This window comes from Nesoenas mayeri (genome assembly GCF_963082525.1).
Source record: "Nesoenas mayeri genome assembly, chromosome: 4".
NCBI classification, from domain to species: Eukaryota; Metazoa; Chordata; class Aves; order Columbiformes; family Columbidae; genus Nesoenas; species Nesoenas mayeri.
In genome coordinates this window covers 48,332,993-48,347,531 of record NC_137540.1, presented here as the reverse complement: position 1 = coordinate 48,347,531, position 14,539 = coordinate 48,332,993, and the positions used below count along the sequence as shown (strand labels likewise).

The following is a 14,539-nucleotide window of genomic DNA, read 5'->3' as shown; positions in this document are numbered from 1 at the left end:
CAGGGCATCTTCCTAATTAGTAGATAGAGTTAATGTACTTTGCAGTCAGAGTTTTACACACCCTTGTCTAGATGCTTGTCAGCTGGCCTCAGCATACACCTGCTTTCTGGCAACTGCAGCTGGATAAATGTGCAGAGACGCACAAGTTGCCTCAGAAGGGCCACTCATGGTCTTACATGTGGACCTGAGTTACTAACCACAGATGTTGGCACCACTGCCACTCTTTATAAATGGTCCAACCAGGTTTGCCACTCTCTAGTAAGGAGAAAAATTGTGATGGTATTAGGGAAAGACAAATGCAGTAGTTTCAGGGAAGTCCCTAGATATTTGATGTTTCCTTGTATTGTTTTTCTTCTCTGCCCAAAAGAATTTGCTACTTAAAGAGTAGCAAATGCTCACCTGAGAAGGAACATACAAGTAAATACATCCTTACATGTCCTTGTACAGACTGCTGGCAGGTTACTGAGATGTCTCCTGCAGCATTGCCCTGACACAGCTTTCTCAGCAGACTGGCCAGCAGAGGCTGCACGAGCATCACAGCAATCACAAACCCATTTTGGTTTTGCTGGTTGTTGTTTTTTGGTGATTTTTTGGTTGGTTGGTTGGATTTTTTTGCAAAAGCAGCCTAAGAAAGGCCAGGGCCACTGTAATTTTTTCTCTTTTGTGATAAGAGATACCCACATTAAATCAAGCTGGAAATACAAGCTTATTTAGTAATTCTGACTGATGTTTTCTATTTCACAGCATCACTTCTAAGGACAGGTAATTCCAGAAATTTGTTCAGAAGAGCCAGTTGCTTCCGTTTGCACAGGCAGCAGTCAGTAAATTCAAACTCCATGTACCTGAATGTTCCACATTGGTCAGACTTTGCAGGATGACCACAGACTGTATATAGGTGTTTGATTAAATTTGAAGGGCCATAGCAAACAACAGGGGAGACTAAAACAAGATTCTAAGGAATGGCAGTAGCCTGATGTTCTTAAAAAATATCTACAGCAAGTATTTTGCTTCAAACAAATGACTATTCTTGTCATTATTAGGATTACTTCACTATATGTCTCTCCCATGACAAATTTGGATAAGTCACGACACTGCCAAGATACATTCCTAAGGAAGGGCTTTTAAAATAATGTTTTTTTAAAGCCAAGATCTTAAGTTGATACATACTTGGGCACTTATGTTGGCTTATTTTGAACATTTACTGCTGTGTGCTTGAAATTTTAAAATGTACAGACATCAAGTCAAAAGATCATGTTTTAAAGCGTATGCCTCAGGCTAGTGTGGAGTATTTCAGAGAAGTGCAAACCCAAAAGTTCTTGATTATTCACTGGCTTAGCCCAAGGCCTACTCAGGCTGCAGACAAACTCTTAACTGTGTATCCAGGATCACAGATCTGCGTGACAGAGACGGCAGCAACTTTGCAAGCTGTTGCAGAGTAAACACAGGCCACACTGAAAATTTTCCCTAGCTTTGACATTTCCCACTCCCCTTGTATACTATTCAAGACACACATGTGAGTAAGGATTAGAAGACAAATTACAAATCTTTCCTCATGAGCCAGAGAGCAGGATAAATAGTGATAGTGACAGGGTGCCAAAAGAGAACACAGCTTATATCAGTCTGAGTGGGTAAAAGGAAAAGCTGTGACAGACAGCATTGCTTTGTGGCCTTTTGAGCAACGCTTCAAACACAACAGAGGTTAAGCATATTTGCTGGCAACTGTCTATAGCTTCACTAAACAACGTGGATGGAGCCACTTTGTTTTATCCATGCCAGAAACGCTAGATGGTTTGTTCTGTTTGGCTCAGTCTTGCTCTCCTCATGCCCTCCCTCCAAGAGGTCTGAACGGTGGCTTAGAAAAAAAAGCCAGGCTCCCTACCCACATTCTTGGCTCGCCAAGAAAAATAAAAAAAGCACATTATGCTGGTCACATCGTAAAGAACGTCTGATGCAAACAAGGCCTTATTGATTTGGGGGCTAATTTTTAATAAAATGGCTCTAGATTATGCTTTATTGCTCAATGTTTAGGGGCAATATTCTTGAATGGACTGAGAACAGGCTGGGGAGCCAGAAACTGCTGTCATTGATCTGCACTGTGGCCTTCAGCATTTAATCTCTGTACAGCAGTGTCCTCACCTGGAAACTAGAATTGGAAAGACAGCTTGCATCATCTGCCTGTCCATCTGTCTGTCCCAGGGCAGAGAGGTGGAGTCCTCCCTCACAGAGCAGAGGGCCAATGGCCAAGGAGCGGAGCTCTCCTCCCCACTGAGAGGAGCCCAGGGACACGTCTGTCACCCTGCTGTCTGATGTGAACTCCTCACAAACCACAGCAGGGGGGATGCTCTGAGGACAGGCATTTAGTACTTTGTCTTTATCATGCAGGCAGGCAGCCTGGCAGATCAGTTGTCCAGGCACAGCACCCTGATGCAATGTCAAGACCCTTGCCATTTTGGGGGCTAATTCAGTGACTCTTGGCATCAGTCACTTGGGAGTCTTTCAATAATTTCAGTATGTTTTGAAGCACCCCTTATGAAAGTCACCATCTTGCCTGTTCTGCTGCATAGAGGTTCACCAGTTACTACATATCTTACAACCACAAACAGCGAACCATTTTACAAATTCTGATCCAGATTTAAATAACTTAACAGTTTGCATGTTTAATCCATAAACTTATATTATGCAGCTGTTACTTTATTTTAATATATAAGTGCATATACTCTGCTCTTTTGCCCACTACTGCAGAGAAGAGGCAGCTTTAACGTGTTAAGAGATGAAATCTTTAACAACAGTTATCATAAACGGCATTCTGAAGTTGGTGATTCTCAAGATATCACTCAATACCTGTTTAGTTAATAAGAATTCTGTACTTTGTTTTTTCACAGAAATCCTTGAAGATGAGAGGGACTTTGCCAACTCCATCCCAGCAGCTCAGGAAGCCACACAAATAAAAAAGGAGACAATTGACATAGGTAGGTCAATTCTGTGTCTTGATGATTACAACAGCACATTCTACTTTACTTAGGAACTGCAGATTTCTAAGGTTCATATGTTATTCCCACACATTATATTCATTCTGCTTCTAAGTTATTATAAAACCTGGGTTTTATTTTATTTCATAGTACAAAAATGCATAAACAGTTCTTTCTTCTTCCCCCAATTAAGAGCTAGATCTTATTCTCCCAGACAACGTACTCCTTATTATGCTAGATGTGATAAGTCTGCATTTGACTGTAATACAAATACTGTTCTTTTTCAAACGCAGTTGCTAGAGAGGATAAACTGGAAAGCTAAATATAATAGCTTTCTCAGAAACACTGGACATTTTATGCCTTGTCTTTTGTCAAACTACCTCATGACAGTACATTTAATTTCAGGCTATTAAATATCAAACAATCGCCATCAATATTCTGAATTATTTTACAAGTAAAACTGAAATCAGAGTGTCAGCAATATGCAGAAGTCGTATATTCAATGATAAGTATTCAGAAGACTTGTTTTATTAAAAAGGTTAAAATTTAACATTAGAATACAGGAGGGATATTAATCTTCTGGAATAAATGAGCTTAGAAATCATGGTTGGTCATGAAAAAAAAAGCATCAGAGGAAATAACAATGATGGCAAAATCTTTTGACCTGACATCCTAGATCAAAACACACTTTACGATACTGCTGGTTATACCCAGAAGTTAATAGAAAGAATTTAAAAAATCTATTACAAGGATTCTATGAACAACAATTCTTTGTCTTTTTACATCGAAAGTTTCTGCCATAAGAATATTTCTATTGTATGCATCAATATTTCTGTGATCCAGGCAAGAGCTTCCTTCTCAGCAATTGTGTTATCTGGAGTTTGGGTGTTGAGCCACCCTATCCAAAACAGCTTTTACAACTGTTTGCATAGGCTGATCTTGATTATGAAGACAACTATAAGGAATATGACACTGAGGATGACATTAGAGCAATGTCATCACAGGAATGACACTCAAACACAAGTTACATTGAGGATAAAATAAAGCTGTGTCCCTGAAAGTTCAGAGACATAGTGAGGTCACACTAAAGTAAAGAGAAGAGTTCATACACAATGACGCAGAGTAAAACGTCATGCGAATCAACTGACTACCTTAAACACACAAATTCCCTGTCCCTGTCATGTACTATCCAATTGAGGACAGTAATCACGCCAAGTCAGCAGTACACAAGTGCCACTGCCAAAGGCAAAAGAGATTAGAGAACCAGCATGGTTGAAAGAATGAGCACATAAATGAAAGCCATGGGAGTTTTTGATAATAGATTAAAAAATTGATAAATAAATCACTGAAGAGCCCAGGAGTAGACATACTGCTTCATTTGGGCCCAAAGTTTTATTTCCAATAGCTGCAGGTGTTAAAGGAAGATGCAAGAATTTTCTTAAACATTGTGGGGTAGCCTCTTTAGGAAAAAACACTTTTTTTCTAGCACCCCAAGTAAATCACACATATGCTTATGAGAGTATAGTTTCTTATTCTAAGTTTTCTGTGAGTATAAAATTTATTCATGCATATGGCAGCTTATGAAAAGAAGTATTTGCCAAATCACATAAGAGAAAACAAGTTATAAAGCAAATATGAATTTCAAGTACTACTCTGTGCGTATATTAATAAGTACCATTACAGAAAGAACATCAAATGAACCACTGCTTATTTAACAACAATCTTGTATTTCTAACAGAGTCTAAACTGTACTCTCGGTTTTCAGAACATATAAGGAAGATTTACTTCCGCTCTTTACCAAAAACTGTATTGAAGGTAATTGGTCTGTGACATTCCCTACCAAAAATGATGAGAACTGATCTTTCCCTCCCAACCCAAAAAGTAATTCCACACAAAAGTGAACTTTGGGCCTCAGAGAAGCCCAAGCATGAGGAAATGAGCGCAGAGTCAGCAGAGCTGGGGTGTGGTGTCCATACATGATTTCAAGAGTTCTGAGGTCTCCTGAATTTTACTTCTGAAGGGAATAGTTTTAATGCTGTGACAGAGTGCAAAGCAATAGCCTCAGCTCTGCAAAGAAAAACAAACAAACAACACCTTTGTAAACATGCAGGAAAATAATATAATGTTTCTATCCTGTTAGCAATGGAATTTTGAAGAGAACTCAGATTCTGGTAGAATAAAAAATAGTTCTTCTCTCTTCCCTGTTTTATCATTTAAGCCACATAAAGTAGTTTCAGATAAAGCCATCCCTACATATAGAGAGCACAATTTAAGCTAAGGCTAAAGATTTCCACGAAAGCATTAATGAATTGTTTGTTTTCCAGTTAGCCTTCTGCTTATGTTATCTCCATCACAAAAGCTCTGTATCACCTAAAAGGTTCTCTCCTAAAGGCAGGCAGAAGTATCTCCACAATACCGAGCATCCCTTCCTGCCCTTTCTCCTGGAATCAGCTGAAGGCACACCTCAGCGCCCAGCTTTGAAACCCACCATTGTAGCTTACTGAAGGGGACTCTAAATCACCTTTTTTTGCGGTAATAAGTCCTGAATACAGCAAAACAAGTAGGAACAAGAAACAAAGGTCTCTTTTCAGTTTCCTTCTGCTGTACCAGCGAAACTCACCAAGATGTGAGAAAAGCCCTGTCAGCAGTAGGAAGTGCAGCTTGTGCAGTCACACCACAGGCAAGTCTGCCGACCCGTGCCAGCGCCTCCCACTCCTCATTGCATCCAAAACACATGCAGAGCTTCCAAACTTGAGAGGGAGATGATGGTCTCCTAAGGCCCAAGTCCCTGCTTGTTCCATGACAGCAGCGGGGGAGCATTCACGGGCCCACGAAGGAAAAGGCTGTGGCTCGAGCCCTGTTAAGACAGGGGTGAACCTGCAGATGTGTGCCCTTACAAATGGCACCAAAGCCTCACCATGCCTGCCATACACACATCACCTAGGAACAGAACTGGAAGCCACACCTGTGCTAATCTGTGTGTACAAACATGTTATGCAAATCGACGTGCGATACAAACCATTCATGTATGCCTATGTGTTTAATCAAGTATTTGAAATTTGTGTTGGCATCCACAGCTGCCTTTTTGGGGATGCAGGGGCAGAAAGAAAGATTTGACTTATGAGAAATGCCAATAATTTGATTTAGGGACTCATGAGGCAGAAGAGTTGTTGTAACTAATGGGTTAGACTAATAGGTTACAACATTTTTAATTGAAGACAGGTGTTACTTGCAGAGGATGACAATAATATTAGCAATTTATTTGTCTAAGTCTCTTTTATTTAAAACTGTGTATTTCTACAGATGATGATTCTATAAGCACTACCTCAGAAGACAGATCTTGTACACCCATAGCAAAACGGATAGTTGAGACAGGTGAGTATTAATTGCCATGCATTTATGCTGAAACAATATCGCATTTTAATTTCAGTACCAAAGCTGAAGCAACCAGATGTCTATTGTAAACACAGCTCTACTTTTCTGACTCCAGTCGAGCTTTATCACTAAACTTAAAAATTAGTTTCATAGCTCTATTCTCTGTCATGAGCAAAACTTGCATTAATACTGTAGTTCAACTTTGCATTCTATACTTCTCTGATGAGCAGCATCTGCCTACTTCTGAACACGGAAGTCCGTTTTTTTTCTTCTATTGAATCCACAGTAGCATTTTCAGTTGTATGATATTTTCCCTTGCCATTCTAATATGATACCATACCAGAAAGACATTTTCTTATCACTGCTGATACACTGTTGCTTTTAAAGTTTAAGGTCTATTGCTTTCCTGCATTGTAGCACTGGGATACATCTGTCTTTAATTTGACAACAACAGCAACAAAATTGCACTGACAAAATGTGGAATTTTATATGCCTTGGAGAAACAAGAGATTTCACTTGCTATAATACATATTTTGCATACTTAAGAGAAATATAATCATGTATGGATATTAAGATTGCAAAGTTAAAAGATTTTCCTAATGAGATTATTATAAACATTAATTTATCCTTCAGCTTGTTACCAAATCATTAGCTACAATTACACTTTAACGTATGTATATTCAGCAATACTCAGTTGTTGTTTCATTTATATTTTCAGACAATCACATTCACTTGGAAGAAACACAAAATCACTTTAAAGTTATTACAGTTAATGATACTGGAGCAGGAAAACACTGGAGTGATAATGAAGTCAGAGCTCTGATAAACATATGGTCAGATGAAAAGATACAACAAATGCTTGAAGGGGCCACAAGAAATAAAGAAATATTTGAGGAAATTGCCAGAAGGTTAATGAAACGTGGCATAGACAGAGACTGGAAACAATGTCGCACAAAGTACAAGAACCTGAAGTATGAATACCGTGTACTGCAGAAGGAATATGAGCATCTTGGTAATCCCAGGAGAAAAATGAGATTTTATGATGAAGTTGACTGTATCTTAAGAAGACAGCCTCTTGGTCCCTCGAGCTGGGGATGTGAAAGTTCAAGCCTCCTATCAGGTACTAAAAACTTCAGTGATGAGATAAAATGTGTAAAATGAAACTTGAAGTTGTTTGTTGACCCATAATGTAGGAGGCAATATGTGGCCAGAATGGGGAGGGAAAATAATTGAGGAACCTGTACCTGCACAGTTAAGTAGGCAATACTCTGCGAATGGAAATGGTCTTCGGAGGAGTTTAGAAGGGAAAATGTTAACAAAAAGTGAAAGCATCTGAAGTGTTCAGTGTTATTGGAGAATCTTTGTGTTCTTGGAAGTTTAAGTGAGATACGGTGAAATGGTGTAGTAAAGGTCACAGGTTTTAGAACAGATCAAGCAGGTGTGTGGAGTCTTATGGACAAGGAGTTGCAAGCCCATACCAGTTAGAACTGCAGAAATCTGTAATGATCAAGCAAAGTACAAGGTCTCTAAAAAAGCAGACTTCATTAATTCAATTCACAGCACAATCAAGAGAGAGAAAAGTCAAGGGCAGTGATGTTTATTTGAACATTTGTAATCATTTTATTAATTTTGCTAAAGCAGAATCAGTTTTCTAAATAGAGTTGGCTTCTACTTTAGTACCAACAGACTTCTGATCTAGGAACCACACAGCCAACCTTCTGTCTGTTGTAAGGGTGCTCATGACAGGACAACTGCTCCAGCTCTCAGAGGCACCTGCCCTTGCTCCAGGCAGATCAGATGCTCTTGCAGAATGAACTTAACCACTGCACCTTAAAGCTCAGTGAGTTATGGTAAAGCAGAACTAATTCTGATTTTTCTCAATATGTTAGATAATTTGTAACATCACAAATGTTAGTTGAGGACTGGAACCGTTTCTGCAGCGGAGGCCAAATGGACAGCTTGAGCAGAAACAGCAGGAGCCATGCTAAAGCCAGCTGTCCTCACTCATGAGCCATAATGTGGTGTCCAACAGTAGTGCTGTTAGCTGTGGCTGGAATGACATCCACACAGCCATGGGATGACACCACTGCCTCATTCTAGTGCTTGGTCACATTCTTGAGACACACATTTTCTTCCAAATCCAAAACGTGAAGATATTACTACTCATTTCTGCTCTCTGTGAATGGATTTTGTCAACACCAAGAATTTTTGAGCCAACCTGGCTGTTTTACATTTTAGCATGCTAGAAAAGGACTGTGTAATCTGTGCTGATGCAGGAGACAGGAAAACAATAACCTTTCAGAAAAGAAGCTTTAGTTATTAAGCTGCTCAAGGCATGTGCCAAGTAAATGTGTCTCCACCCTGATTTTGTGGGGCAGCCCAGCACCTAACTTTTCTAGAAGTTTTTCATTGCTCCAGGTCACTTGTCCCAATGCATTTGCTTTTGTAGTATAAAGCTTTTTGGTGTGTGACTGACTGTGCTTTGGGAATCTTTGCAAAATACTTAGTCACTTTGCCTTTCTCTTGAAGTTTCAGTGAGAGATGCTACAGGAAATACAGGATCCTTTGGTATCAAGAGAAAAACATGGAATGATGGTAAGAGCCTCTGACTTTTTAAAGCATCTATACACTGCTGTTGAATTAGATTCCAGATTCTAGTTTCCAGTACTCAGTGTAAAAAAAAAAAAAAATAATAATTTCCTGGAACTTAAACATCAAGCTCCAAATGAGCATTCTTCTCTCACCTTCAACAATCTGCAAAAGAAGAGTCCTGATAAAAATGTGGGCCTAAGAAAAACTGCAACATTTTTATTTCGGTCCTCATCCCTGATATAAATGAGGTAAACATCAGGAAATACGTCTTTGATTTATAAGAATCAAGTACAAGGGAAAAATAAAAATATTTTTTAAAAGACGTCTTAATTACCTGTGCTGCTCAGAGGAAAATAGGGACAATATCACAGTCATTTGTGTGGTTTCCTCATATTGTACCATGTGTCAGCAAATTAGAGGAAAAATCACGTGTTCAGACATGTAATGTCTAGCATGTTGTGCAAGAGAAAACAGGTTAAGACATCTATTCCAAAGAGAAGATACAGTGTAGAATCACTGAGAGAAAAAAATGAAGGTATGGATAGGAATATGCAGCATGTAGTCTGATACAGAGCTGTTTTTCTTTCTGGCAGAATTGTCAGGCCCTAAATAAAAAGTCCAACCATGAAAGATGATAAACTTAAGATTTTTAGGAGGCTCCCCCCTGTTTTTAATACTAAAATTATGTCTTGTCTATAGATGAACACAGATCTGAACACCACATTTCTGACTTCAGCCTGCACAGCACACCATCACAAACTGTACTAACAGGACTAACTCTATGTGATTAAATATACTTTCATTTATCGCCCATTAGATAAGTACATCTTGCAGAAGGCAGTAGCTAGGCAAAACTGAAAGTTTCAAGTATGACTGAATTTCACAAGGTCTGCTTCATTCCATTGTTATACAATGACCCTTACACAACATCAGGCAACACCTGCCAAGAGTGTAACAGAAGAACAGCATTAAGAGAATGCAGAATGTGCTAAATTTCCATGTCAGCAGTTCACTGACTTGTGCCCTCTAACTACATACTTTGCTTTTGTCCACAGAGGTGTCACCTGTTCCACTTAAGAAAAGTGCTTCTGAAAACACCATACTTGACTTCCAAAAACTATTAACAGAGAGAGTGCACACAGTAACAGAAGGCAAAAAGTTACTGTTAGAAAGGCTTTGTAAGCAGGAAGAAATGCAAGACCTCAGCAGAACACAGCTGTATGCTGATCCAGCTGCCATACAACAGGTTGGTTCACTGAACTTTCTGCCAAATTAGCATGCAAAGAGATTCTCTCAGATAGTAAGAAATTAAATACTTATTTATGAGTGTCGGTCACCCACATGAATATATGGTTGCTCCCCTTTAATTTATACACCTTTCGTGATTTAAATTAAACAAGGTATTATACTGGATGATCAGGTAGTGAGGTGGACTGTGAACTGGCTGAAAGAAAGAAGCCCAAGAGTCGTGGTGGAGCAGAGTCTAGTTGGAGGCCTCTATCTAGTGGAGTCCCTCAGGGGTCGGTACGGGGACCAGTACTATTCAATATATTCATCAACAACTTAGACGAGGGAATAGAGTGTACTATCAGCAAGTTTGCTGATGACACCAAGCTGGGAGGAGTGGCTGACACACCAGAAGGCTGCGCTGCCATCCAGCAAGACCTGGACAGGCTGGAGTGTTGGGTGAGGAAAAATGTAATCAAATATAACAAGGCAAAGTGTAGAGTATTGCATCTGGGTAGCAACAACCCCAGGTTCCAGTATAAGCTGGAAAATGACCTGTTGGAGGGCAGGGTAGGGGAAAGGGACCTGGGGATCCTGGTGGACAGCAGGATGACCATGAGCCAGCACTGTTGCCCTTGTGGCCAGGAAGGCCAATGGCATCCTGGGGTGTATTAGAAGAGGGATGGTTAGTAGGTCCAGAGAGGTTCTCCTTTCCCTCTACTCTGCCCTGGTGAGACCACACGTGGAATATTGTGTCCAGTTCTAGAGCATTTCCCTTATGAGGAAAGGCTGAGGGAGCTGGGGCTCTTTAGCTTGGAGAAGAGGAGACTGAGGGGTGACCTCATTAATATTTATAAATATGTAAAGGGTGAGTCTCACAATGATGGAGCCAGGCTCTTCTTGGTGACAACCAATGATAGGACAAGGGGCAATGGGTATAAACTGGAACACAGGAGGTTCCATTTAAATTTGAGAAGAAACTTCTTCTCAGTGAGGGTGACAGAGCACTGGAACAGGCTGCCCAGGGAGGTTGTGGAGTCTCCTTCTCTGGAGACATTCAAAACCTGCATGGACGCCTTCCTGTGTAACCTCATCTAGGTGTTCCTGCTCCAGCAGGGAGATTGGACTAGCTGATCTTTCAAGACCCCTTCCAATCCCCAACATTCTGTAATTCTGTAAAGTATGAGTTCCCATCATAATCCTTAACTATGAGCTTTTGGCAGTGATGTCAGCTAGTCTAATAAAAGATATAACTTCTGCCTACATGCCTTGGCTCACCTGCATCCCACAATTAATAGGTTTAATTGAAAGAAAATAACACTTTGACTGATCAAAGAAAACATGTACAGTTAAAATTTCATCCCATCATTTCCAGTTACCATCTCCATGACCTTCCTGGTGAGTCAGTCCTCTGCAATTAACCAGTTGAAGCCATAAGAGAACTTCTTTTTGGTTAAGCAAGGTTGGTGGGGAAAACAACTTCCTTTATCCAGTTACCCTCCTGCTAGCCTCACCACCTGCCTGTGCTGGGGTTGGGGGCCATCCCTACCTGCCCGCTGAAGGTATGGTGCTGTGCAGCAATGAACTGGAGAGAACTCAATGAGCCAGAAAGAAAGTACACAAAGTTGATGCTCATCTGGACATGGCAGGTATGGGTTCTGGTACCTTTTCTGTACTGAGCAAGGGGTCTGCCTTGTCCAGTAACCAAACGAAGTACAAAAAACATAGAAACAGTGCAGGGAACAATGACATAGTGAAAAATACCATGCCATAACTAACCATTACTCTGCAAAATCTTACTAGCCACTACTGCATTTTCTGATTGTGTCAGTACTCTATAACAACCTTTACTGCCTGCAAGCCATGCATTTCCAGGGTTTTCCTTTCAGTGTATTAAAGCAAAACAACTCATTTCTGGATCTCAGTCATTTTTAGGCATAGACCCAAAGCTAGGGTAGTTCTGGGCACACACAAGGGCACAGCTGAAGTCAAACAGTCAAGTCCTTACTGCAACAGCCACCACTTTTTTTTTATACACAGAGGCCTAAATTCCACCCAAGTCCCTCTTCACAAAATGTTCCACAGAAGATATTACTGGATATAGTGCTTTGTTGCCTGCTCTATGATTAATTATTTACATCCTTGAACTCACATCTATTATATTACTTGCATGCAGAACTGCTGTCCTTGGTAGGCAAACAAAGCATCTGTCCCCGCCATCATGGCACAGTCAGGTATCCTTCTAGAACACGCTAAGCCAGCTGAAGACCTCGCCATTCTTAGCAGCACTAAATTCACAGGTTACTCCTTCCACGTGTGAGCTAGAAAAATGTGTGATCCAACCCTAATTAACTCCAGCACATTTAAATGGTTTAGTTCACTTTAAATTTAAATTAAGGTTTTAAAATAACCGTACTGAAAATAATGTGGATAACTTACACGTTCTGCGCTACCTGCTCTGTTCCATGAGTGCAAGGCTGAAACTGCACAAAGCAGCTGAAGCTGATTTGATAACTCATTGCAACAAGATCCCATTTTCTATATGTCTACTCTGAGCAACCTGATGCTTGCTGGATCACCTATATAATTCAGCTCACTAACATGACACAAGACTAGCCCAGTTGGCAGAAAAAAAGAAGTGGTTTTCTGTGTAGTTAGTGAGTTGAAGCAACCCAGCAAGTTCTCAGATGTGCCAGCCGTAACACTGAGGAGATGAAAGGTTGTTTTTGTTGCAGTGTGACTGCCTGACCTGAGGGAGGCAGTTGTCACTGCAAAGATAGCAAATTTCACATAAAATTCTGAGTGATGCATAAGGATCCCCATCTTTCAGAAACTTTGCTGTCATTCAGTACAGTGTTCCCCAAAACACTTCCTCTTCTTCCAGAAAATAAAAAAATGACTTATTTTATTCATTAAAATAAGCAAATCTTTAAAGAAATATGCATCTGGTTTTAAATGCTGTTTTCAGGTGAGAACTGCACAAAAGCACTGAAGCAAAGGACTGTCTACATTCTTAGTAGGTCAGAGCAGAGAATCGCAGAGCACACTTGCAGTCTCTACTTGGAAACTGTTCATATCAACACTAGAGGGTAGACGCAACGCAATAACTGACAGAAAAATAAGAACACAAGCGGCTTTCCAAGTAAAAGGTTTTTTTTTTCCTCATAAAACTTTCCAGGGAGCAGGATTTACCTGACAGACCAATGTGCAAAGAGGGTGGCCCTCCCTTTGTGTGGGATTCCACTTCTATTCTGTTTTGCAACTGCAAAGCATAGCTTGCTTTTTGTAATTGCTTTGTCAGAAAGCTATGTCCTTCTTGCCTGCTATTCACATTTATTTTTGAAGATGTAAAGTGCATGGGGCATTTGCATCATCTAATATCTATGTTTTTATTTATACAGATAACAATTACCTGAATATGTATGATGCTGAAATAGATTGATCAAAGTGGCATCAAGACAACCTTTCTTCACTGCAGTTGTAGTTATGATTCTGCATCACTTTTTGCTTAGAGACAACAGGAATGTGGCATATTTAGAACTGCAGTTGTCCAGAGCTATAGTCTGTCTCCTTTTGACAGCATCTCCCATGCTAGTGACAATGAGCAACTGCTAGAGTGAAGGATTTATCAAAAAAAGTCCCTTCAAAAATAGCATTAGTTAATCCAGCTCATCCTTCCAGTGTTATTTTTATATCCACTTGTGCTGTGGGACCACACCTTTACATTCTTTACAGCAACACAAGTTTTAGTCTAGGTGCACTTCTGGCCAAGTTAAATGGAACTTGAGACACCATCTGACACATGCTAAGTGGTTATCCATGAGAGCACTATGATGAGATAGAAAGGGTGTGGGAGCAGAGGCCTTCTCAGACATAGATCCACAACATGGTTCCTTTTAGCAGAAAGGCCAGACCAAGTTGTTTCCATGTAACTGCTCCAGGGAATCTTAATATAAATTAAATCATGAAAATGATCCATCCTAAGAATAAAAACTAACACCAAGTAATAATGGCAAAAGTAGTTATCCTATATAAAAAAAAAATCTTTGCTCTTCTCCCTCCTCAAATATCTGCACTGTTAGCAGGGGTCCATTCCCATTACTGTTAGGGCAAATCTTTCTCCTCCACAGTTTGCAAATGGTGACACTCAAATCTTTGAGGTTTGGCAGATAGTGGAGCAATCACCACTCTGACCTATATTAAAAAGCTCCATTATTCTCTAAAGCGCACCCATTCACTGAGATGAATGCATCACTTTACACCTCTTTGATGGGGCTGTTACCCTGGAAAGTCCTCCGAATGCCCCATTTAGATTGTTTCCCGGTAGACCAAACTATATTTGGGCCAAGGGAGTGGAAAATGAGCTTCAGGGATCA

General features: G+C 40.2%; 1 protein-coding gene across 1 annotated transcript in view; it reads left to right on the top strand.

Annotated features, from left to right (window-relative positions):
• PAICS (phosphoribosylaminoimidazole carboxylase and phosphoribosylaminoimidazolesuccinocarboxamide synthase) overlaps window positions 1-14,539 on the top strand; it is a gene marked incomplete at both ends in the record, with an annotated part of 42,191 nt that overhangs the window by 11,639 nt on the left and 16,013 nt on the right. Inside the window, 5 exons of the mRNA XM_080343851.1 lie at window positions 2,883-2,969; window positions 6,273-6,344; window positions 7,063-7,464; window positions 8,874-8,939; window positions 9,992-10,182. Coding sequence (XP_080199977.1) covers window positions 2,883-2,969; window positions 6,273-6,344; window positions 7,063-7,464; window positions 8,874-8,939; window positions 9,992-10,182 — 818 coding nt within the window. The remainder of the gene's footprint in view (window positions 1-2,882; window positions 2,970-6,272; window positions 6,345-7,062; window positions 7,465-8,873; window positions 8,940-9,991; window positions 10,183-14,539) is intronic.